Genomic DNA, 27,530 nt, shown 5'->3' with positions numbered 1-27,530 from the left:
TACACAAGATTTAAAATATTTTTAAATTCACAAATTATGGAATTGAGCTAGTTAAGTTTATTAGGAAATAGTATATATTCATTTTTGTATTTATTTAAAATCGTAATATACTCTCCATTTATAAAACCGTTAGAGATAAATAATATGGTTCAGAAAAGCCAATACATTTTTTTAAATCTTAAATTCCTAATTATGCCACAATGCTCATTTGTACATATCACTTACTCTTTCATGTATGATGTGTAAATATAAAATGTATGTGATGCTCAATTTTTAGGGTAAAGAAAATATATGATCATAATTTTACTATTGTGCTTAAATTAGATAATAAATTTAGAAATCAACATGTAGCAAGAATCTTTAATGTCAGTTATTTGTACTAACATTATTTACCATTCATAATATTAAGGTCTAGTCAGTCTCAGAAGCCATTCTGATTCATGATGCAATATACCAAAAATTTTTCCACTATTTTGTGTTATGTCTTTTTCACTACGTAGGGATGATATACAAAATAAATTATCTATGTTCTCTGAATTTCTAACTTAAATTTTACTTTTCTATTCAAAGTTAGAAACCTCTCCAAAACTTGGATCAAAATGGAAAATTTAGTAGAAATGTATAAAACCATATAAATACAATCATATTGATTATATGAATATTTATTTAACATATTTCAAGATTCTCCACTAACAAGACCATTTTCTATTTTGCAAAAGAAGATCCTGAAGCTATAAGGTCTCAGTGTTGAAATGAGGTTGACCTAGTTTCCAAATCTTTGGAATCTTATTTTTCAATCATTTTAGGCTAAGAAATAAGTGTAAATTTTTCACTTGGAAAACCAAACAGAGTGGTGAGTATGGAGAGGAGACATTGTGTTTTAATAAAACCAATTTATTAATTTTCATAGGAATTAAGGATTGGATAAAGTTATTAATTCTTAGGAGACTGTGAACAGACTACATAGCTGGCTAAAAAATCATGTAACTAATCATTGCATAAAGACTCTAAAATTTGTATATGGGCTTTCTTTCTTCCTAGAAATGGAACAAATTCAGGAAACCATAACACTTATGCAGATAACAGCAGATGCACCCGCAATGCTTGGCGTAACAGGTCTTACAGTTATGGTATGCTGTAAAATGTCAGGATTATATGAAAAATGTGGAATTTTTTATATTCTCTTTAGGGATTTTTATAATTGGCAAAATAAAAGTCACCATATGGGAAGAGTTACCATTGGTATAGTTCACAGATACTTTTAACACTTTAAAACTGTCTGCCCTTAATTTAATTGTTTTTAATCTTTATTTTCTGACAGCTTCAAATTAAGTTTTTAAATTGTTTTTGGTTGTACAGTTAATATCCACTAATTTATGCACTTTCTTGGGACTTTTTTATTTGATATATTATGTTCTCCTGAATACAAGTGATTTTCTGTTTTGTTTTGTTTCTAATTTGTATTTTCATTTCAAAAGTTAATTTTATCATAGATAATTTGATTATAAATCGTAACCTGAAAAATGATAACATTAATATTTTCTTACTCATGGTAAAATATTATTACATTAAATATTTGTTTTGCGCTTAACGTAAGAAATCACTTATGTATACTATAATGCCTTCTAAAATTAGATTAATTAAGAAAGAAGCAACTTTTTGAAAAACAGTAGTCAAAGTTAATGACTTTCTTCAGACTATGGACAGTGGCATATATTCTTCCACTATGAATTTCATTAGTGCATTGAATGATTTTATAAATTTACGAAAAAATTACATAAAAAAAAGAAGAAAATGAATTGCTTTAATAAATAACAACAGTCCGTCATCCCTGTGATTTCAGGTCATTATATTTTACTAAAGTTCACTAGAAATATTAATCAGTGCCTAGATTCTGTTTAAAATAAACATAGATGGGTTCTGATGGTTGTATCTAATGCAGTGTTTTATCACTAATTTCATGGCTATTCAAAATGCCAACACACTCATCATACCCATCTATATTTTATATTTGCCTTTCCAGGTCCATTCTCCCTATTCTCCTTGTTCTCTGCCCAGAAGTTTGATGTGAATGGCTACATCCTTGCTACACAAATTGTGGCATTGCATTAGAAGCATTGGCGTCACCTGGGAGCTTGTTAGAAAAGCAGAATATAGCGCACCACTGAGAACTACTGAATTAGAATCTGCAGTTTAACAAGATCCCCAGGTGATTCTTCTTAACATTTAAACTTTTGAAGCACTAGACTCTATCAACAGACTCCTTTAACCTCTGGGGGATTCCAGCAGGAGGATGAAGGGAGGGAGGAAAGTAAGATCAGAATTTTTATTCCACAGGATCCCTTGCCATTGCAATTATTGGAGTTTGTTAGGACTCCTAATTAAAGGGCATTTGTCCTTTCATGCCAGGCTGCAATAAGTGACTTTGTCCAACATCTCACTGTCTTTATCCCAACAAGTTGGGAATCATGACAGGCCCAGCTATCGCTACTATAGGTTACAACATGGTTCCTTGTGGTTTCTTTACATTGACTCATTTGGAAATAATCCTTTGTAAGTAAAACTTCCTCAAATTAGGCAACATTCTATTGTTTCTAAATGTACTCTGATGAATACACCACTGGTACATGGAAATTATTAGAGATGTAATTGAAATCTACATCTCAGATACTGCATTCAACAACATCTCTTAATTTATGACCACCATTGTACTTCAAAGGATAATATCTAGGTAGAATTACTGTTGGCTGTTGCTCATCATCCTACCATTGGTTGCTCAGTTTTTTCTTAGAAAATGTTTTGAAAATCTAGACAACACAACTGTGCTGTTTTCTAGCAATTATGTCTGTAAGAGACATAGAGATTCACAAATATAGAGTAGATAAACAGAAATTTAAATGAGTTGGCTGTATTGAAATTGAAGAGTAATTCTATTAAAAGTAAAACTGTCAAGAAAAAATAATGGAGTTAATAGAAATCTGAGATGAGTTGAATGTTACACTTTACTTTTGTATAACTTATACATGAGAGCAATATGAATAGTGTTAAATCAAACTGTATATACTTGTATCCAGTATTCCATATCAATATTTCATTAAACTATGTATTCTTTTTTCCTAAGGAAATGAGCTACCTAAGACATTTAAAACTCTGTGCTAATCTTTTTTAAATAAATTTGTTCACATTTATCTTTACCTTACAGGATTTTTATATAGCCAGAGTATATTTTCTTCCTGCAAATGATCCAGAAAGGGGCAATATCACTTACTGGCTATGAATCTAAAGCATTAGGTACTCTATGTGTACTGTCTTATTGAAGTCACAAAATATCCATGTAAAATTATTGCCTCTTTTAAAAGATGTGGAAACAGAGAAGAGCTAAATTAATTGTCCAAGGTTATCAATATGTTAATAAAATATGGTCATTCATTTGACTCTAAAACTTCAATACTATCATCTATACCACCTGACTATAGATAACATAATTCCATATATTCAATCATAACTCTCTCAAGTATGTGTCTTAGAAAACCGTAAATAGATGCAATTAGTGTACCTTATCCTAATTTATTCATTTTAATATAAAATTTTAAGTAATTGACAATATTTGACCCTAAATATGTTTACCTTAATAAGGCATAAAAGCTTTATTAACTGGATTTAATATTGAATGAAGACATCACTTATCTGATGATAGTGCCAAGTATAACCCCATGGCCTGAAGCCTCATAATACTTTGTTTTAAAGGTGTGAACAGATGAATTTAAAGGTGTAGCAAAAGCCAACTGCTTTTCAAATCAGTTGAAATTCAAATCATCATCTAGTCCTTTTAGTAAAATCATCTTTGGCTGCATTCGTTTCTAAAGGGAAAGTTCAGAAGAGTTGTTGAGGCTTTTTTTTTTCCTCCCTTAATATAAGCCTCCTCAATGAAAAATTTCTAACATCTCTGGGCTCTGGATAAAATTAATCTATAAATTTCTGTCACTTTAGTTTCATTTGCTATTATGAGAAAATACCATTGGAAGAATAATTTAAATAAAGAAATATCAAGCATTAATAGTAAAAAGCAATAGTCCATGCTTTAGAATACAAATGATGTAATTGTGAAGAGAAAAATATCCTATGCAATGCACCCTAAACCTAACACCATGCTGTTTGCCATATATGAAGGTTCTGCTCTTCCTAAAATTGTAAAGATTAGTTGTGTGGTTTCACTCTGTGCACAGCAGGGTAACCATATGCTCTAGAAAACTACATGCAAGGAAAGCAGCTTGTTGCAAAAGTGGGTGAAAATGCCCTGAAATAATTCTGAACAAGATAAAAATGTCTCTACATAGGACCATTTCTTCATATTCCAAAAGGCAGAGGAGTCTGCTTTGGCATCAGCTTTGAGCACAAATAGAAAGTCTAGCCCCTTCAAAATATTTTAACAAAGAAAAAGATTTAAAAGTCACATACGTCACATTCACTGTGACCGTCTCTTTCACAGGTAAAACAAGCTCTGGTAACCATTTGAGGAAATCAGCTACACGCAAAACTGTTTCATCTCTGATCTTTAAAGTTAAGCTTTTCCTTTTGATCAATTCAGTACATATTATTATCTTTCCTTATTTGCTCATTCTATTAAAAATGAGAAATCGTGTGTTAATATGATAATAAGCTGACAAGATATCTGATCAATGGTTACAGGTGAACAAAACAAAGTGGTTGAAAATCTGAAAAAAAAAAAAAAATAGGTTTCCTTAAAGTACTACTCAAAGGAAATAAGAACATTGAGATCAGAAATTCTTAAAATCTTTACATAGGACTAACTCAAAAGCATGGCTTGAAGGGTAGCATTGGATAAAAATGTTAAAATGGTTACTTGCAGATTTGCCATTTGTGAATAAAATAAACTTTCATTGTTTAATATTGTCATTCAAGTCCTCAGACATTCTGAGTACTTTTATCTAATACATTTTAAAAGTGCATAAACCTGTTAACAAGTAAATTCTAACATTTTATTTTTTCTCTTCTTTCGTCTTAAAGACAACTTATTTAACAAAATGTAAAATAATTAAAAATATAAAAATGTATTAACTGTTATGAATGACATTGCTTTGACAATTTCAAAAATGTGATGAAATAAGGTAATGGATAGAAAATAAGGATGCTATTCAATAAATATGTATTTAAATCATAAACTGGTACATTTCTGAACATGAATTATTAAATAGCCATAGTTATAAACATTGAACACAACTTTCCATTAAGTAACATAGTTAGGGAAAAGTCAAGAGAACAATGGAAAAAGTAAACAAAAAGTATGGCAGGATATTGATAAAGCATACAATGATCAATATTTATATGTAATTCTTCACCCCAAATGTTGATATTCCCCTGTTTTATGTATTCACTTTACCAATGTCAAAGTTCTCACGTCCAAAATAAATAAATAAAATGAATAAAATTAAGTAATTCTATAAGAATTCTATAAAACCAGATAATTTTTTTAAAGTTATAAATTCTAGAGTCTATTATTAGTTATGCTTAAAGATGCTATTAAAATAAGTACATTAGTGAGTCTTATAAATAAAGACCTGGGAATTCAAGCAGACAAATATAATTTCACCATATATATAAAATAAGAAAACAATGCTTAAAGATTAACTCCTGAGAATTTTTGATTCGGCAATCAACTTTTGCATACTTTTCTTTTTTCTCTTTATTTTATTTTATTCTTTTTTAATTTTTTTTTTTTTTTTTTTTTTTACTGTTTTACCTCCATCTATTAACCTTTCAGAGATTTGAAACATGGTAAGTAAAGAGAAACTAAACCCTGATGTTTTTTTCTCTTGTTATTTGATACATTGAAAAACAACCATTTTAAAGTATTGAATTTAGGGTAAAATTTAAAATTTAGAGCTAAAATTTGACTTGGTATTGATTTTCTTATTCATCTATTCCTTTATTGATCTTTCCAGTAAAACCATAATGAATGTCAATAGCTCAGCCATTCTTAAAGGTTGCCAGAACTAATTATTGTCATTAATATTGATTCAGAAAATCCATCTGCCTTAAAATATCCCTTCCAGTCATAAATTTCCCACCATTTGAGTCACTCTTATGGAATTAAAGTGTAGCTTTTACTATATTATCCGAGATAGCCTGTCAACATTGTTTTTATCCTAGTGGAAAACAGAAATCCTATGAGGAATAGACAGTGTTGGGACTGTGTGATAAATGTTGTTCTCTCTCCATGATGATCATCTTCATCTAAGTTCTTGCTACTTAATGTGTGAGCAAACCTAGAGATCTGTTAGAAATGCGAAATCTCAGCTCCAACTCCAATTCCGTCAAGTCACAACCTGCATTTAAACAAGACTACTAGATGATTCATGTCCACAATGAAATTTGAGAAGCATACTATAAGACCTATATTCCACGTAACTATCAACTGTTACTTGCACTTCTGTATATCTTACTGTTTTGTCCGATTGCACCTATTCACTTGAAATTTCTTCTTTAAATTCATGCTAAAGTGACTCCTTTAAAAATTACATTTGGTAATACATGTTCCCTGCTAAAGTCCACCAATGGTTTAGATAAAAATAAAGCTCATTTTTAAGGCCTAAAAGTCAAACGGTGTTGTTCCTACCTATATTTCCCACCTCATCTACCTTACTCTCCTCCCGGCGCATTGAGTACCAGAATTAGTGGGTTTTCTTTTTCTCAAGTTACAACTCAAGCTCTTTATAACTAACTGTTTTCTTTTCCTGGTGTGCTTTCTTCTCTGAGAAACTGCAAAGCGTAACTCCAAGAGCGTCTCTGTCTCCTTTCTGTTATTTAAGTCTCAGTTTAAATTTTAACTCCCCAAAGAGGCCTTTCCTTACCATCCAAACTAAGGTAGGAATCCATCTATCTTACCATCAGACAATTATTTACTTGTCTATTGTCTTTTTCTTCCTCACTTGAATATAAGTTCAATAAAGCAGGGTCTACTAAGTTTTGTTCAATACTGTATACCCAGCAATTGGAAGACAGCTTGGCACTCAGTGGATATTTTGAGAGAGAAAAAAAATTAAAAGAAAAGAATATGGAACAGAAAAATGTGAAAAGAAATAAAGAGAAAAAAGAAAAACAGAAAGAAAAAAGAAAGAATATAGAAAAATGAGTGAATAAATAAATAGTAGAATGTGGTGGTGAAGAGAGTAAGAATAGCACTGTCATCTGTTGTTAGAAATAACACTGCCTAAAAGAACAGCTAGGACTGGACCTCCAAATAAAGAAGCTTTGAAATTTAAGGCACAAATGTGGGCATTGGGCCCAGAAAAAAAAAAAAAATGTACATGTGGCTGATTTCACATTTAATGAGATAAATACATTGCTAATCTCTAAATTCCTTGATGGTAGCATTGGCTACTTCTGTGTTTGTTTTCACATTGGCTATAAATAATCATTAAAATAAGTACATGTCAGCTCAACACCAGTAGGGAATATAAAGTGATGGCAAATACATTAATTAATACATAATATCTCTCTATAGAGTCATAGACTTTTAGGATTAAAAGGGACAGTAACAATCATATTATTAAGATACTCTTTGATGCTTTAGTCATTTTTAAATACCCACTTTGTCCATTACAATCTATGCTTGAATGACTTTGAGAATTCACTGCTTCCAGTAGAACACAGTTTATATTTGAAAAAAAAAACAAAAAAACCTGAATGTTAGATCAGTCTTCTTTATAATAAACTGCTTTGCACTGTCTTATGGTTCCATACACTAAATTTTGCAACCTATGCCAGAGGACAGATTTAATCTCTCTTACACAGAACAACATATCAAGCATTTGAAGCCAGTTTTACCTCATCCTTCCTCACATGCCATGCTTGTTTTGTGGTAATTCTTTCTCATATAATTGACCTATAATTTTTCTCTATAATCTAATCTCCAAACTTTTCCTTTGGGAATAGAGACTATACAACATACTTTTGAATTTATCACATGCTTAGTGAAAGATAAGATGTACAATAAAACCCTGATAACTGATTACTTGCTGAGCATACATTAGTATCCATAAAAATATATTTACATGACTACTCATAAACTAACTCCCTCATTGTTATAATGCTTATTAAGATTTTAAAAACAACATGTTTTAGATTTAGAAATTTATACTTTATAAAAGTCTTAATAGAATATTTGAAAATAGTGTAAGTTTCTTGCAAACACTTGAAAACACTTAAAATATATTTTATGCATAATATAGCCTATTAGTGATGAGCACGTAATAGGCACCTAAAAATTGCTGCTTTCACACAATGCAGTTTTTGAGGTAGAAGAGTGTTACACCAGTTATTGAATCAAATTTGTTACATAGTAATCTTAACTTCTGACATAAACTGGCAATTTAATGTGAATATTAAATGTGTATAATCGTTTGCTGTTTTCTTATTTTTGTTGAGCCTTATAAATATTCAGATGAGCTTACTTGAAAACAATATAAATTATAGTAATAATAAAAAATTGCTGCTTCTTTGGATTAAAAGTGGTCACCTAAAATAAATGTTTTATGCTGAATTAACTGTTTTTACCTTAAACTTAAGAATAATAAATAATGTACTTATTTAAAAACTGTTAGAGTTTCTTTTAGGCTCTAGTTTTGGAGGAGAAAAGTCTATATCATATTCAATCTCAATTCAACATAATTTCATGTAACTTTATTAACCAAAGTAATATTCCACTGATATGGTCATTAGCATTAAATGTACTGTGGCATAACTGAGTATACTATGTCAAAACAAACAGTAGTAATGTCTATAAAAGCCCCATAACACCCATTTAATTCTGTAAGATGTTGTAGTTATCTAAGTTAAATTCCCATTGAGAAGTCCAATAAAAATAATTAATAATTATTATATGTGTATATGAAAACATTCCCAGAAGAATATATCCAAATTTTGTACTTAAAAACAGCAACTATCAAGACTGTTCTTTAACAGCTGACAGAACTTGTCCCCATATTGAAAAAATAATAGTAGAAATATAATTCTACTAAAGTCTCCAAGAAAAGCAATGCTAAAGTAAAATAGGGTGGATTAAACACATCTTAATTATTATTTAACATAATGAAATATGACAAATAACTCCTTGAGACAAGATACCCAATTGTGCTTATAATCTATGTTATTTCAACTTTAACATCACTTAGTGAAAGACCACATATCAGACACTAAATGAATCTTGAATGAATCAATACTAGTCTAGGACTATCAATACTAGTCTAAGACTGGATTTTTATACGGTCTCTGCCAGGCCATAATTTTCTCTACAAAATAATGATATTGTACTAGATGATCTGTAAGTTCCCATCTAATTCTAAAATAGATAATTCTGGAAACACAGGAAAATTTACTTGTCATTTCTAAAATCATATCATTACATAGGTTTTGCTATTTTCAAGTCAACGTTAGGTAAATTCCTTAAGTCTATAAAATCAAGCTTTAGAGTTTAGGGATTATTGAAAAAGATTTTTAAGTTAAATATTAAATGATATCAAAAGAGATCTTATAGCTAAGGCAGCAAATTATTCTGATGAATTTACAAATGTCACTAGATATATGTTATCTAATTTTAAACATCTGGATATTTTGTAAATAAAAAGTTAATTATTTTTAAGCTTACTTGTCTTAATGTGTATCTTCCTTCAAATGTAAACAATTTATTTATTTTCGTTACAGGCTATTCTGCCTAAATACCCACTCAAACCATTTTCAATGAGTCTTAGTAACATAAATATAATCTACTAGTTTCAAATATTTATTCATTTTTCTTCCTTTTTTTTTTTTTTTTTTTTTTTTCTGGGGGGGCTCTGTGCCCAGGCTGAAGTGCAGTGGCCGGATCTCGGCTCACTGGAAGCTCTGCCTCCCGGGTTCACGCCATTCTCCTGCCTCAGCCTCCCAAGTAGCTGAGACTACAGGCGCCCACCACCACACCCAGCTAATTTTTTTGTATTTTTATTAGAGACGGGGTTTCACCGTGTTAGCCAGGGTGGTCTTGATCTCCTGACCTCGTGATCCACCCACCCTGGCCTCCCAAAGTGTTGAGATTACAGGCGTGAGCCACCACGCCTGGCCTCATCTTTCAATAATTAGTTCAAATATTCTCTGAGCAGCGCTCTTTGATTCATATTTAGAGGTTGTTAGTCCCTCTACTGTAATTCAGTAACATTCTAAAAGTGCTGCTATGCAAGTGTTTCTCATAATAAATTTGTGATTATTCTTTTTATTTAAAGTTATGTAGACTGTTCTATGGCATAGATTGTATTGTTCATTCTCATATACCTGCTATCCAGTACAATGTCATGCACATCACAAGAGTCAATACGTATTTTGTGAATAAAATGAAAATAACAACCATCCTATGACGCAGGTGTTCTTAGCTAGAGTTGTGACTTTGGGAATTGAACTTACTGCTCAAGATCATAAAGCTAACAAGGAGCAAAGTATAGTCTCAGCCTAGTTCTTTGACCAAAACTCAAAGTTGATAGTAAGCATTTTTTTTTTTAATCTTTCCATTGGGAGAAAATACCTAAGACTTTAAGGCACTTCTGATCATTACTATGTTTAATGCTTATAATAACCCTGATGTAATATTATGATACTACAAAAACTACTTTGCAAATATAAAAATTGAGCTATAATTGTTCATTTGACCTGAACAAACTCTCACACATAGTAGTTGGCAAAGGTGGACTAAAATTCAGTCAATAAATATTAAATTCTCATTTTGAGGACTATTGGACACATATACAGCAAAGTGTGGTGTGGTGTTAATATGCATTTTTAAGAGATCTAAACCAACATTATTTATTTTCTTTCTCTTTTGCTTCTTTTTATCTCAATGTACAAAGAATCTTCAAATGGAGGAGACTGGAAATAATTTTCTGTTACTGAGAAAAAGTAGAACCTTAAAAAATTAAGATAATTTAAATTATTGATGTTTTAACTATAATACAATAGGAAAATTAATTGGAATGGTACCCTATAAAGAACTGAAAATACATTTGAGAAATATTTCAAGTGTTTCCAGATTATTCATTAATTTTACAGTTGTTATTTAAATAAAATAGTTATAGTGATTGACTCTATACACATGAAATACAAAATACTGTGTCTAATCCATGTTTTCTATGTGTTTATAATAATACTGATGTCAATTATTAATATATGCCCCAGTTTATAAAAAGAGATAAATTGGGAACCATTAATGATCAAAAGACATTTTAAAACTGAAAGTTTAACTGTAATGTGAATTTAAAAATTAAAAATATTAAATTATTATGTACTGCAAAATAGCATGAACTTGCAGACATCGACTATGCTATAGTAATCTCTTATATTTCGTTTTACACTGTAATTAACTTTAGCAAAATAATATCCATTAGAATATTTTTCATACGACATTTTTGACTTTATAATTTTCTAATGGTTAATCATAAAATTATTTTGATTTTATAATTGTTCAGGGGCTATAAGCAAAGCCTTTATATCCAGTTCCATTTTGTGAATTTTGAACTACTAAAACAATAAAAGTAATATATTATTATGGATTAATGACGATATTGTTGCCTTTATTTTTAAAAAACTGGCATAACTGTGACAAAATGTAGTTACCTTTAACACTGAAATATGTAGAGATTTCATTATTTTGAAGAAGGTAATTTCAAGCCTTTAATTTAAGTGAATTTTCTGGCAAGTGAAATTGTAAATACTTATTCATTAGTTTGATAACTATTTTTTTAAAAATATCTATTGGTCAGAAACTGTACTAAGTACTGAAAATGCAGCATGAATAAAACGCATCCATTCCTTGTTCTCAGACAGTTTAAATATTACAGGAAAAGTTATAGGGCTGATGATTACAAATGCCTTTTATAACAATGGCAAGTTATAAGAAGAATACCTAACCTTCCTAGAGGTAACAATTTAAGCTAAATCTTGGAAAGGAAATTAGAATTATGTGGTTAAAAGGAACAAGGATTAGCTTCTCAGAGTACCTTTAGGGAGAAAAGAATACAGTGTTTGACTAATTAAAATAAATTGTGTTTTGCAAAATAATAGAGTGATTGTGAGAGTTACATGAGATGAATTTGGAAATATGGAAAAAACCCAGATCATGTAGTTTCCTGTGGGTCCTCACCAAGTCTCTACTTTACTCTTAAAGGCATTGAGAAATCACTGAAAGCTTCAAAAGAGTCGAGTTAGATGACTGGATTTTTATTTATAAAAGTTCATTTTAACTACATTGTGGATAATAGATTAGAGGAGTACAATTTTTTTTTTTTCTGAAATATCTAAAAAAAATTTTTGGGTTGTTTACCAACTTATTGAAAAAGTAACTTAAAAGGCTCACTCTCTGCATACACACTATAACTTCTTTAGTACTTTGATCAGAATTCATTTTACAAAATCTATCTTGTACAACTAGAATGGGTTTCTCTATGTCCTCGACTCTATTGCAGTGTCCTGCAGGAACGGGTCATGCATTATTTATCTTTATTTCCTCTAGAACAGAATCTGGTACTGAGTAAAGATTTTAGTCATTGTGTCTGAGCCAAAATTATTATTTTCAAAATAATACTGGTTTGATGTCAGCCATTTCCAGTTTAGAAATTTAGACCCGCTGGTAATCAAGTCTTAGAAGATAGTTTCATAACTAAGGGCATAGCTATATTTTGAGAACTTTAGTAAACCCTAAGCAATAGAATAATAGGTTTCCTCTACTGTTAACACTGATATTTTTGCCCATAATACTAAGAGATTATGTCTAGAGTGTAATAGATAAGTAGCAAACCAAAATCACTGAAATAGTAGTGAGAAGAAGAAACAGAAGAACCAATTTGAATTAAAAGAGATAGGTGATAAAAGTGTAACAATTTAAGTCACTGTCAACAATGATGAATACATTAAAAATGTGTTCCATATAATGTTTTACATCTAATTTAAAAAATAAATGAGGAATACATTTCCAAGGTACATGGCACCACTGAATGCATATTAAATTCAAAATCACCATTTTGTAAAGAATATGGGGAAAGGTAAAACAGGTATCAATCTCTCAAACAGCGCTAGGAGCTTATGATAACAACGGGGAAAGTTTGAGCACTGATTTGGAATCTACTCAGGAAGTACTCTTGATGCTTAATTAAAATTTACTTGAAGAAACTTAAAAATTTTATATGGAACCATTTTAAAATTATTTAATTTAATTTAATAGTTGACTATCACCTTTTCTATTTTCAGTCTGAATTATTTTTCCAAGTTACATAAAATTTTAATTTTTAACCACAAAGTGTCTCACACCACTTGATGGCAAACTTTGGCTAAAGCAGAAATAGTATTATTAGTTGGTTTTACGATAAACTTATGTCAGAAATTATCCTCCTTCTATATGATGGGTAATAATAATTTCCAGGTAGCCTACCAATATTAGCTCGTGAAGTTTTCCAAAGAGAATGAAAAAATAGTTTTTAACATTTTAATATAATTTTACCTACTTAAATTTTCTAGTAATAAGACAAAAATTGTTTACTTGATTGTGCAAATCAAAATTTTAACACGGTCCCTATATTCTTATGAATGAATATTTATAATAGGAAAGTGAATACGGAATCAAGGTGATATTGATTTAATCTTTTTGAGAAGACTATTACCAGTTAAAAATTCATTTTAGAATGTGCCTCGTTAAAGAGAATCAAAGTAAGTACTTTCAGTACAAATTCTAATGGAAACAAACTTCTGAGATATTTTTGTATGATTTTCAATTAATGTATGTAAAGATGTCTTGATTTCTATCCTTCTTGTGCTCTAGGTATTGAATGGCTCCCCATTACTTAAATCATGGTCTGTATAAACCATTCCTAATCACACTACAAAAACCATAGTCAGTTTAGAGAAAATATTTTGATATCTTTGAAATGTAGCAGATATTTTATACATGAAATATGTTCAATTAATGTTCTTACTGATACATATATTGATATAATTAAAGACCTTTTATTCTTTTACACTACATTGAATTTTTTTCCTAAACTTCTCTATGACACTTGCCACCAAGAAACAGAAAAATGTGTTTTCTAGACTTCTTTATTTTGTAAAAGGTAGGCTTATATTAATTGAGTAGAAAATTACCAATGTATGATGTGGTTTTATGTCATTTTTCTCTAAAAATAAATTTGACACTTAAAGACTACTTAAATTTTGGAGCCATAATACCAATGAATAGCTGTTACCTTTTCAAAATGGAAATCTTTCAATGCAATCATACGGGTCAGGCAAAGAATAAGCTATGTAAAATGATCACCAGACATAGCGTTTCTATGTTTCCCAATCAAGCTGTACATATTCTCAAGTACTAACTAACATTTGCATAACATAAAAATATCATGCAAACGCCAAAAATTACTACATGGGATAAATCATCTATGGGTAAATATATGCACTTATTAATCAAAACTGGCTACTTTATTTTCCTGTTTCATGAACATCATAACTGGTATGGAATAATAATAGGTATTTGGTATTTGTTTTTACTGTCCTGTTTATGAATTATGTCTGTTCAAATTTTTCCCCCTCCCTCTCCAACATTTGCATTGACTATGACTTATTTTTAAATTTCAATTTCTATGCTTTCAAATTATTCCAGTTTTTGGTGTTACTATCCATATTTTTCAGCTACTGCAAACTTTTTCTTTTGCTTTCTACATCTTGGCTCTCTTTCCACTCATTCTCTAATTAGAATCATTACCAAAATATAGCTTTGGCTGTAACTAAATGGGCACAAGTAAAATAACATCCAATACCTCTATGAGTAACAACTGCAAGCTCTTTAGTTCTTTCTATCTGTTCAGCATGTCTTGGTCTTCTCCTGGTACTTTGTGTATCTGCTTGATGAGGAGAGAGCCCGTCCTTGGACGTGTTGGGGTCCAGACCTGAATTTCTGAGACTTGTAACTTGCACTCGCTGTTCCTCGGAAAGTCTATGGATGGTGACAGCTGTAACACTGGATACAGTAACATCTGCAGGTGTGCTAGCAACAGCAAGAGCACCAGTGGTAGTCCTGTTATGCTCCTCTAACTCACCAGTGGAGGTAGTGTGGGTCAATGTAGAAGAACCTGTGGGACACAGTAGCACTAGATGCTAACTTTTTCTTTTAAATTTTGTTTATTTTTTCTGATAAGTTTAATCAGTCATATTCTCTTCTATTACCTTAAGGATAATCAACATGAAGAGGCAAAACACAAACACGCCAGTAAATCGTGAAGCACACTAGATCTGTTGGTTTGTTTGTATCAACCATTCTATGGATAGATATACACACAAAATACACCACATTTTAACTGTAATACATTGAAGGGAGCAGGTAAAAGAATAAACCCTTTATGTGGCCCTGAATCAATCTTCTAAAAAAATCTACAGATGAATTTCAGCAACAAATGCCTGGCAAGTGTCAGGTTTTGATGGAATGGGTAACTAGGTAACCACACTTTTCTCAAAAGTATGCTTTGAATAGTCTGCCATATCTCTTCAGAAATTCTGGGAAAAACATCAAAATTTTGTATTTTAAGACAAGCAAGTGAAGAAAAGAGAATTTAAAATCAAAGCCAAAATGAAAACAAATGATGGGAAAAAATGAGACACTAAAATAACCACTATATGACAATGTCTTTCTTAACCTCATTTGTCGTGAGCTCTCTAAGTACCTTAGAATTTACTGAGTTTTTAAAAATCAGTTAATAAGTTTTACTATTTTTACATAATGTTTTAGTTTAACCAATTCTGAACTAAATAAAATTAAGCAAATTATTTAATTTAGAAGTGGTTGAAAATTAACTATTAGTAAACAGCATGGAAATTTAATTCATACACACTAGTTGTAACTATTGGTTGGGAATTTCTAAATATCTCATAAGCATTCCATAGTGTGTATATATGTGAATGTGTGTGTGTATAATATTACCACATTTTTATTCTAATTAAAGATTTTTTAATAATTTAAAAGTATGTATTCAAAGTGTCAAACTAGGGTTTGCTTTTTCATTTTACTTTTTTTTTTTAAGGTTGTTCTTAGTGGTTCATAATACTTACATAATGAAAAAAGTAACTTTATAAAAGAAGCATAAAATAGAATGGGAGTATATTAAAAGGACCTTGACAACTAAAGTCCTTAACAGAAACAACAGCAACAACAAAAATTATTGAATTTTGGAGTTGCAGCTACTAATTAGGAATCATAGTTAGATCCTGGTTGGAAAACTTCTGAATATTTTCTAAAGCCAATGAGTGGTATATATTTTTATACATTTTTCTTCTCAACATTTCAAAATTCTGTTACCAATGTTTAATTAGCTATTTTAGATAAAAATGCATAGGGATATTTTAACCATTCTGAAAGAGTAAACAAAAGCAATGTCAATATGGTTTGAGAATACTCTGCCTTTCTTTTTTTTTTTTTTCCTCTTCTGCTGTAGGCAGGTGATTAGTAGCACTAATAATTCTGCTTTCTGCCTTAAATTCAAAAAGGAAGAAAGGAAGTCAAACCTGGAGCCCCTCATGCATAGGCAAACAGAAAAGCCCATTTCCGCCCCTAATTCTTCCAGGTTGAGTCATCATATCTGAATTTGATGTAGAAATTCAGAAGTACTAAATGATTATTGTATTTTGAAAGAGCCAAAAGTAAATAAGGTATGATTATCAAATTATTTTAAATATTTTAATATGTTTTTAAGCATGAATCAGAAAGCTTCTATTCAGTATTTATCCAAGTTGTTTTGTGAATAACCTATTTCATAGATCAGAATCTACGAAGTTCACACTGGTTATATAAATCAGACTGCAATATTTAGTCAGTTAATATTTGATAATAATTTTTAATCGCATAGTTAAGCAATAACTATGCTTGCACTATTAAAATACAGTAATTGAACTCATGGTAAACTGTACATTTGTGATGCACAGTTTCATACATACATCACGATGAGCTCATGTGCTCATTACTATGAAACTTGATCCATATTATTCGCCTAGAGAGTTTAATTGAGTCTTTTATTTTTGAGAGGAATGTGAAGTCAGAGTAAAAACTAATACTTTAATATTTTTATAAACTCATCATAATTTCCCAACTTTCAGGTTTAATTTTAATAAAAGAAACTATTAACTATAAACATATGTTGGTAATTATAAGATAAATTTATGAGAAATAATGGAATTTATACTATATCACATGCCTGAGCATGCCTACCTTTACTAAAGGGATGGATTAAATTATCATATTCCATCAGATTCGTTATGATTAATCTCAAATAATCTCCTGAATTTGAGTCAATAAATCTGAGATAATCCTTATGAACAGGCGTAGGGGGCTTAGGCTGCTTCTCTAATCACTCAAGACCTGCAGACCAAATCCAAACACCCACTTTCTTGAAGACTTCGGGGGATAAACACAGTTCCAGACCAAATTTTGGAATTATAACTGGTCTTTGGTAATGTCTAGACCCAGAGTTTTCTAGCAGTTCCAATCTTAAAATATTTAGCATAAGAGCTATACTTCCCACCAACAGTGATGATGATTCTGTAGTATTCCCTTAACCTAAATGCAGGACAGTGTTTAAGGCTGAAATAAAGCATTAAACCTCAGAATTTATTTAATAATCATAATCTAACCAGATATGTATTCCAACCAGGTATTTTACTAAACAGTTCTTATGTTTTACTTATATAGTGTGTTCATATTCTTTCCACACCATACTGGGATGCAAGCTTCCTGAAGGCTAAAATTTTTGTATATTGATTTCACTGATGAATCCCTGGCTCCTAGAACATTGCCTGGCACATAGTAGATGCTCGAGAAACATTTATCAGATGAAATAATAAATAAAGAATGAATTCAATAGGACTAAAATCAAATTAGCAATAATAAAAAGATACATTTCACAAATGGAATATGATTATAATTTTTGCCATGCAAAAGTCACATTTCAAGCAGTGACAAGAATGAAGAGCAATTTCAAAGCAGGGGAAACATAAAATTTTGGTTTTAACTTTCAAAAACATCACTTTGAAAAAGTGTGGAATCTGAACATTAAGTTGCATAAGTAATAATTACTTCAAAATTTTTGTTATTATTTCCCAAACAAAAGTTTAGTCTGTTAGTATAAAATAGATTTACGTAGAATATTCAAAATTGTGTAGAATTAAAAGGGGATATATCTCATGCTTACAGAAAGTATAAATGCATCTAAACTTAGTTAGATGTGCTTGATACATACAGTGGAACTATAAAGAAATAACACTGATTTCCTTTTTAAGGTAATAAAGTCATCCATTACCATAAAGTTATGTCATATATTGCATTTACCATTTTATTTTAATATAAACGATTTGAAATACTGATATTGGTAATATTTTAAATTGGTGTGTATGAAACACGGACTTTTAAATTGTCAAAATTCACCACTTAACAGTTTTAAATTACTCAAAATTTTTGCGTACACAACTATTTTATTAAGTAATTGCCAATGCTGGAAAAAGCCTTAGAATTATGTATAGCAGTAATTCAATATTAAATATACACATAGCTATCTAATGTTAAAATGATATTTTACTTTCATTTATGGAAAAAATTAAGTATGCTATACAATTATGTAAGCATTGTCTGATAGCATAGTTAAATGTATATATTACAAGACATAAAACTCAAAGGAAGAAAATGTACATTCAGAAAGCTCATTCTTCATTTGACATCAAATGATATATACAAGGTGTAGTTTATGACAATTAGATTATCCTGTCATTAAGTTACTTGAGAAAAATTTAAAAATAAGATGTTCACAATATGAAAACATACCTGAAATATAATTTTAATAATACTATTTAACAAAACATTCCTGAACTAACAAAAATAAAATAAAAATGATTTACATATATAAACATGCTTCACTATGTCATAACTAGATGTCATCTTTGAAATTATGATGATGGAAAATCACGTTACACATGTAAGTTGGAAATTCTATTTAATAGTAATGCTACAATGTGAAATCTGAAACTTTATTATGTGTTTTCAAAAATTATTTGAAAGTTATTAATTTTAACAAAATATGTACCAAATAATACCTCATGATAGAATTTGAACTTTGATGAAATTTTGATTAAATTTTTTGTCCTATAGTTTTACAATTTTATGTTGTTTCTTTGTAATTATTTTCTAACTCATTACCAAAATAAAAAGCAGAATATATTGCTAGAGATATGCGTGGATGACCCAAAATACATAAGAACATGTAAAAATAACTGCATATTCAAAGAAGTTTCTAGGTACTTATGTTTAGTACATTACTGTATGTAAATTAGTTTAATATATTCTGTTCCTTTAATTTTAGTGTTTCATATGAAACATTTGAATGGAAATTTAACAAAATAGTAATAATTTTGTGACATTGTGATATGTAATAAAGTAAAATGCCATAAATGTTTAACATTAAAACATCCAAAATAAAAACTATGTATACACAAATAACACCAACATAAAGTCTAAGTACTATGACTAATTTGATTCAAGCCATCATCTGGATAGTCATTAGCATATGTAATTCAATGTTTGTTATATTTTTTCTTCTTTTCTTTAATATGACTTCTGTGAAACTTATAGGAAAACATACCAATAAATGAGGACACTTGTAAACTAATTGAATATGAGGGTATAAAGTGAAACAAAGCTCTGATTTGTTACATTTTTAAAAATTCACAGTTTTCATTAAGCATATGCTAGCTGAGAAAATAATTGAAATATTTTGCATTTTAAAAAGTGTTAATTTCAGTATTTTAAAATCTGGCTACCCTAGTATTAAATAGTTTAAACTGGTAGATGGGTGCAAACTATGAATATGGAATTTAGAAAAGAGATGGATTAACTGGAAGTAACCCTTAAAACTGTAGGAGAAATAGAAATGTTTTACCTTTGATTAATTGTTATTAAGTATAAAATTATCTTTCTGACTAGGAGAATTTTAAGTGAATCCCGGAAAAGAACTAGTTTATAATTTTCAAAAAATATATATCTATATTGGTCTTACAAAATTTGATCTCAAATCAAAATGCTGTATTTATGTTGAAACTTCATAAGATTAAAATCTTAAAATATATTACTCAATAATACAATATAGTCCAGATTGTAAGAGGCATATCTAAGAAAAAAACTACAGCAATTAAACTATGAAATGACAATGCAAAATTGGCTGTCACTTGTGCCCAGATTTCTGAGAGGTTAAAGTAAAAAGAAGTTCATCTTAGTGATGTAAGAAAAAATTCAGTAATTCATGTAACAGATTTTCTAAGATTAAGGATAAATAAATGGGTAAACACTAATTTAAAAATATAATTGAGTTTAAATACATATAACCTTTCTGAGTTTACTGACATATTGATATATGTTTATTTTTATGTTATATATTTTATTCAAGTTTATAATCATTAAACAGGAAACCAGTATTAAATTTCACATTTGGATTTGCTGTCATTTATCATATACAAGTGGTCTTGATGATATAATATGCAAAATGAATGAATAAATAAATAATATATTTGCAATTAAATCTGAAACTGATGATAGTAAAATTTGTCAGTAAATGTCGTGGTACATCTACTAAAATCACTTTGTGACTAAATTAATGATTGTAAAACAAATATTAACGAATTATACACTATCCCACAATGTTTATATGCAAGATAAGGATCTCAAATTATGAATTGCTAGAAATTTTAATAAACACACATGCCAAGCAACCATAAATACCTTTTTAAATGAAATATGGAAATATCAAAACTTTTAGAAAGACTTAAGGAGACTACAGTTTTGGTCAACCATGGCAAAACAATACACACACATAAATGTATGAATGCTATATTAAATATCACAGTTTTGCCCTAAGAAGGAGCATGGATAGACATCTCATTTCTTAGTACAAAAAATATAGTAAGAGTGTGCTAGGGAAAAGCTATTTTAAATACAGAGTTTAAGAATCTTGAAGATAGTATCTTTCTCTCAAAAGATCACTTCTTGCTTCACCCAGTTGATTAAGACAAATTTGCAGAATTAAAGTTCAGAGTAGTATCACTTTAATTTTTTATGCATTTTGGGAGTTTCTCTGACATGTAGTAGTGCATCAGAGGTGTCATTTTTAAATTTAGATATGCAAATCCACAAAATCACACACCACTTGCAGAAATAAATTTCACACAATACAAACTGAATTATTTTTGTGTAACTGAGTATAATAGTCTTATAAAGTCACAAAAATGTCAATAAATGTTGAAGACCTAGGTTTTAAAAGAAGATTCATGTCATCATTGTTACATTTCACAATAAGAAGAGAAAAGAACAGGATGTCCCTCTACATCTTTGTACAACCATCAACCAGAATCCTGAATTTTTAGAGCTCTTTGTTGAGACACCTGTCATCTCTTAACTAGAGTAAAAGCATTTGTCATTCTGGGATTCCCCTAAACAAACAAAATGAAGCTTCACACACACTTGTTTCATTTATTTCCACGTAAAATCTTGTGGAACAGCTGGCAGCTCTCATGGAAGAATATTTTATTTCAAGATGTCATGTCAGGAGCACCTCATTTTCATAGCCTTGTTTTCTCTGACAATCCTTGCCTTATTAATATCATTTGAAAGCAGAGAGCATGTCTTACACAGGTTTATCCCCTATTTCCAACTGAATATTTGATAAGTATGTGAGGAGAGAATAAATTAGTAAAAATGTCTAAATATAGTATCTTCTTTCTGAATAATACAAATGTTTTGTATTTAATTAATATGTATTGATGGTAAAATTTATTTTTCAGGATATAAACATAAGTAAAGAATTGGATCTGTTTAGATACACCCAAATAATGCAAAACACATTTATAACATACTTTTATATTTCCTGTGCTAGAATAGAGGTATGAAAAAGAGGAAGAAACATCTGACACATAGAAATTAATTCTTCATTTATGTTTTCTAAAATGAGAGTATCATTTCTCCTATCTGTTTCTTCTATCTCCCAATATTCTTTCCAAAAACACAAAACCTGTATTTTACAATGATAGTATTTGTTTATTTTGAAAGAGAATAGAGAAAAGTAAAGAAAATATGTAGATGAGGTTACCTTTTATACCAATAATGATTGAAAGAAAAAATAAGAGTGGTCTTTATCCTAACATACTCATCATATCCCTGGGTCACAGCTATCTTCATTACCTGAATGTATCCCTGTTTATCCTTTGTTTTCTTCCATAGTGCCTGGCCTTTAAGTTTGGGGCCTATGGAAGTGTCATCATTTTTCATTAATTGTAAATGTTCTTTACTGCCTAAAATATATAGAAGATTGCTTTTATATATGTGATATGATTTAATGGGAACCAAGAAACTATCCTTAACCCCTACATCTTTCTCTCTGTGTACCTCAACGGTGTTAAAAGATGTTCTTAAGAATTAAGTATAGCCCACCAAAATTATTCTCTCATAACCAGACAAATAACTTTTTGGTAGATAGAGGGCCATACTAGAGTAATTGTTTAACTATTCCACTTTAATTAGTTTATTATTAAGTTTTCTTCTCCTTACAAAAAATACTTGGGGAAATTTTAGAGATACGTGCTTTGGGGAGAAGTGTGAAGTTTGCCATAAGATCATTTAGTGATTTTTATTGAGGCATTTATATGACTGTTACGTAACTGGAAGAGTAGGGTTCATTATTAACAGCTCTGGTGTAAAGAAGGTGTGGGTGGCTAGGAAGGGCTGCCATTCTGGAGGAAAGACTATTATGGTGTTGATTGTGGAAGGGTTGCTGAGCAACTGGTAAGAAGCTGCATAAATATGCTCAAGTAAAGCAGTCTAATAAGAAACACAGGCCAAAAACATCTTACTTTCCTGCAACATACATTCTGTAGAGCACTTGGTATTCTGTAGCAGCAAATTAATTAGTAGGATGAGTTATTTTCTTGAAAATAAATACCAATTTTGGCTTAGAAAAAAACAGCATGTTGGTGGGGAAAAATAAACTTCAGAAATGGTAAGAATATACAGAGTCTATCATCAAAGCTATCATTAACCTAAAGCAAATATATTGTATATTAATATTATATATGGGGTATCACATACAATTATATATTTGGATATTTATATTAGTCCATATTTAGAGATAAATATATTTCTTACGTGATTATTATGCTAATTTTCTTTACAGAAATACCTTTCATTTAAAGAATATAAGTAAACAATAAACGAACAAACAAAAACTGTCTTTTAATACCATCAACAAACAAGAGTATGAACACCAATATATACATCATTTATATTTGACTTCAAGTGTGCTTCGTTTCTTTAGTTTTATTAAGGCAACAGATGATGTTAAAATTTAGCCATAAAACATAGATATCTGACCAATAAAGATCTCAGAAATCATGTAGTTTTATGTTATAACATCTGACCAACTGTCTTTGACTCTTTCTACTCTAGAAGTAGAAAATTTGATCCTCAGGGTGACACAAATGAGAAGGTTAATTAGAGCTTCCTTCACTCAAATCTTCCCTGGAGGAGAGACAGATAAGTCTGTTGTTTAATTAGAAAGAAATTCCATCAAATTTGGAACAGAATATATTTGGAAACACAGAAATAAAGTGGGTGAAATATGAAGGAAGAGATTCAGCAAACTACTTCTGTTTTACATATTTGTACCTATTGAAGAAACAAACCCTACCTTGCATTCATTCCAAAAAAATGCAAATATTATACGTGAATCTTTCTAATGCCCTACTTTTTCTACACCAATTAGAATGGATATTTTTCCTCTTTCTCTATGTTTCAATAGCATTCTAAACATCCTAACTTTAAAAGGTATTATATTCCATACTCTCTTTACCTCATCCTTGCTATTTCACAAACACAAATGAAATGACTATTATACTTTAGATACATGATATATTATGATAGATAGATAGATAGATAGATAGATAGATAGATAGATAGATAGATAGATAGATAGATAGACACAGATGATAATCTTCACCCCTGTCTTTCAAGCAAACAGTCTAATAGCTATTTAAAAAACAATCAGAACAATGTGATATGTTTAATAGAGGATACAGTATAACTAGGAAAACACAGCTTTAGAAGCTCTTAGATTTGCTTACACAAACCAGGAAGACTTTCTAGTTGAAGAGACATTGGCATTGATCTTAAAGGATGAGCAGATTTTGCCTGATACATGAAGGATAAAATAACATTTTAGTCAGAGGTAGCAGCTTAGAAAAAGTGCAGTAGAGGAAAAGGCAAGACATATTCAGAAAACTGCAAATTATTTGGCATGGCAGGAATGAAGAAAGCGAAATAGTAGGCACCGAGACTTGAAAAGCCAAAACATTTCAACTTAACTTGAAAAATGAGGCATCACTAAAGTACATAAAGCATGAGATTGATAACAAGATTGGCACTTTAGAAAGAATGTTCTTGCTATAATGTGAACAAAGTATTAAAGAGCTATATGGACTACAGCAGGGGTCGCCAACCCCCAGGCCACGGACTGGTACCAGTCCTTGGATGTTAGGAACCTGGCCACACAGCAGAAGGTGAGCAGTGAGCAAACGAGTAAAGCTTCATCTGTGTTTATAGCTGCTCTCCATTGATCACATTACCTACTAAGCTCTGGCACCTATCAGATCAGCAGTGGCATTAGATTCTCACAGGAGCATGAACTACTCATGCAAGAGATCTAGGTTGCAAACTCCTTATGACAATCAAATGCCTGATGATCTGTCACTGTCTCCTATCACCCCCAGATGGGACCACCTCTTTGCAAGAAAATAAGTTCAGGGATCCCACTACTTCTCCATTATGGTGAGTTGTATAGTTATTTGATTATATATTACAATGCAATAATAACAGAAATAAAGTACAAAGTAAATGTAATGTGCTTGGATCATTCAGAAACCATCCCTACCCTCACTCTGTGGAAAACTTGTCTTTCACAAAACCAGTCTCTTGTGTCAAAAATGTTGGGGACTACTGGACTACAAGCGAGACAAACATTTAACTGCTTCAACCACATGACTGAATATTTTGCAACAGAGTTGCTAGATTTAGCAAATAAGAATATAGAATACTCAGTTAAATTTAAATGTCACATAATCAACAATTGTTTTGTTATTTTGTTTGTTTTTAGTATAACTATATCCTGTACAAAACTTGGGACACATTTTGAAAAAATATTGCTTCATTTTTTATCTGAAATTAAAATTCAACTGGGAATTCTGTATATTATCTGGAAACTCTACCTTGATACTAATTTAGACTTACAAATTCTGAAAATTTTCTACATACCAAGTAAAAACTAGTAACAAATATTAATCCTTTCAATGTAAGTATTATTTGATTGATCCTGTGAAAACATTTGGAATGACACAGAATGGGCATGATGACATCACAAGGACATCTAGGCAAAACTCATACAAGCATCATTTTATTGAATGAGAAACGGAAAGAAGGCAAGTTGAATATAGTGTTCTAAGTTATTTTATTACACATATATTTAAGTCTACAACCATTTTAGTACTAAAACCATCGAATGCTCTAGTCTTATATTCATTATAAAAATGCACGTTCTATACTTGAGGAAAAAATTCATATTGAGAATTAAATCCACAGATTTACATATAGAAAAGTCAGCTTTCTGAAAAATTATTCAATCCATGGAAAATTGAATGGAAGATATTTCCAGCAGAACTTATTGCTCTTTGAATTATATACAGACACTATAGGTGGCAACAAAAACTGAATAGTTACCCAACCTCACAATATCAAGTAATACTTTTTGACCTGTTAGTCTTTTTTTATTCAGGAAATAGAAAATATAAAATGGAAAGTAAAAAATTCAACATTCTCAATAGATAGATAATCAGGTAGATACGGATATAGATATAGATAGCTTCTATGTGTTTCCCTCATTTCCTCTTGCATATATGAGACTATATATCTGTGTGTATATATGTATATATCTATATCTATGTGGAGAGATATCAGGTACATAAAGAAATCTCTGAACTCTGAAAAGGCATTTGAAGTAAGAGTGTTCTATTTAACAAGATCATATGCATATTATTGGTTTGAATTTTTGATGACAATAATAAAGCAAAAAAAGTAATCATTACGGTAGTTTTAAATATCTAATAGTTTTATATCCACCCAGATAAATTTTGGTGTATTATAATTACAGATATGAATTGTAAGATGAATATTCAATTATTTTCCTGAAGTATACTTTTAACCTTTATAAAGGTAATGAAAACTTGCTTCACTCATCTGTGAGAAGATACCTTTGTATTTCTCCAGATTTCTGAAGAGATGATTAAGACACTATAAATGTATTTGACATTCCAATATGCTTACTTTAAATAACTAGATACCAAAAATATTTTTAAAACATATCATAAAAAGCAATAGACATTTATTAAGCACTTAGTATTTGCCAGACGTAATCCTAATTTATTCATTTAATCCTTAAAGGTAACCTGTGAGCTAATGATAAAGCACAGAACTGCTTCAAAACATACACTGAGCCACATGGCTAGTAACTGGCAAAGCTAAAAGATGGACCCAAATGACACAATCTCAAAATGATCTTAACTTCTGTGAAATCAGTGCCTTTATGTAGCCTCCCCAATACAGTATAGCATGTAAACACTTGTGTGTGAGTCAACATGTTATTTATTTATGTTTTGTTTTGACTATATTTCTTTTCCATCACTTCCTTCCTCAACAGAGGCCTGATTGTCTTCAGGGTCCTCCTGCAATTCCCTCAGCAGGATTTTTCTGCAGAGCTCAAAGGAAAAATTTCTCTATATTCCCTCCCTACTTTTTGTTTCCTGAGAGTCTAGGTCCTTTCATGAAATTACACTAAATGAAAAGAGGAGGGCAATGATGGGGAGATGTTAGAGTTTGGGGAGAAGCAACAAAGATGATGTACACATCATCTCTAAGGAAAATAGAAGGGTCTAGGAATCTGTATTCTCACCTGTGGCTAAGATTTCCTTGCTCAAGCTTATCATGGAAAGAAAAGGATCATCTGCCTTTATAGAAAATATGGGTTTGGACAATGATGACTAAATTGGCTTTCTCCCCATAGTCTAGTCACTACAAAGGCCTATTGGATTCTTGCACAAATCAAGGGAAGAGAAGGTGCCAAATGTTTCTTCTACCCTCACCCCACAATGACCTACAGAATGTTTTTCCTGTCAAATATGATAGGGTCTTTCAAATTATTTGAATATAAGAGAACAAAGTAACATTTCTTGCCTATCCACATGTGTGGATTAAATTTCATACCTGTTTAATGTGTAAATACATTAAAAATGTACAGCATACCTCAATAGCTTATTTTTGCTTTTTTAAATAATTTAGTTTCAGGGTGAAGTTTGATACCTCTATGTTCTATTTTTTTCTT

The 27,530-nt window shown here is 30.3% G+C and overlaps 1 protein-coding gene across 3 annotated transcripts in view; it reads right to left on the bottom strand.

Annotated features, from left to right (window-relative positions):
• CSMD3 (CUB and Sushi multiple domains 3) overlaps positions 1-27,530 on the bottom strand; it is a 1,277,440-nt gene that overhangs the window by 737,657 nt on the left and 512,253 nt on the right. For 2 of the 3 annotated variants that reach the window (XM_011982326.1, XM_011982328.1), the window contains exon 7: positions 14,847-15,158. The exons of the other annotated variant lie outside the window; for it this stretch is intronic. In XM_011982326.1, the coding sequence (XP_011837716.1) occupies positions 14,847-15,158 (312 nt within the window). The remainder of the gene's footprint in view (positions 1-14,846; positions 15,159-27,530) is intronic. 3 annotated transcript variants of the gene reach the window in all.

This window comes from Mandrillus leucophaeus, unplaced genomic scaffold, assembly GCF_000951045.1.
Source record: "Mandrillus leucophaeus isolate KB7577 unplaced genomic scaffold, Mleu.le_1.0 Scaffold239, whole genome shotgun sequence".
Classification (NCBI taxonomy): Eukaryota; Metazoa; Chordata; class Mammalia; order Primates; family Cercopithecidae; genus Mandrillus; species Mandrillus leucophaeus.
This window is presented reverse-complemented; position numbering and strand designations above follow the sequence as displayed.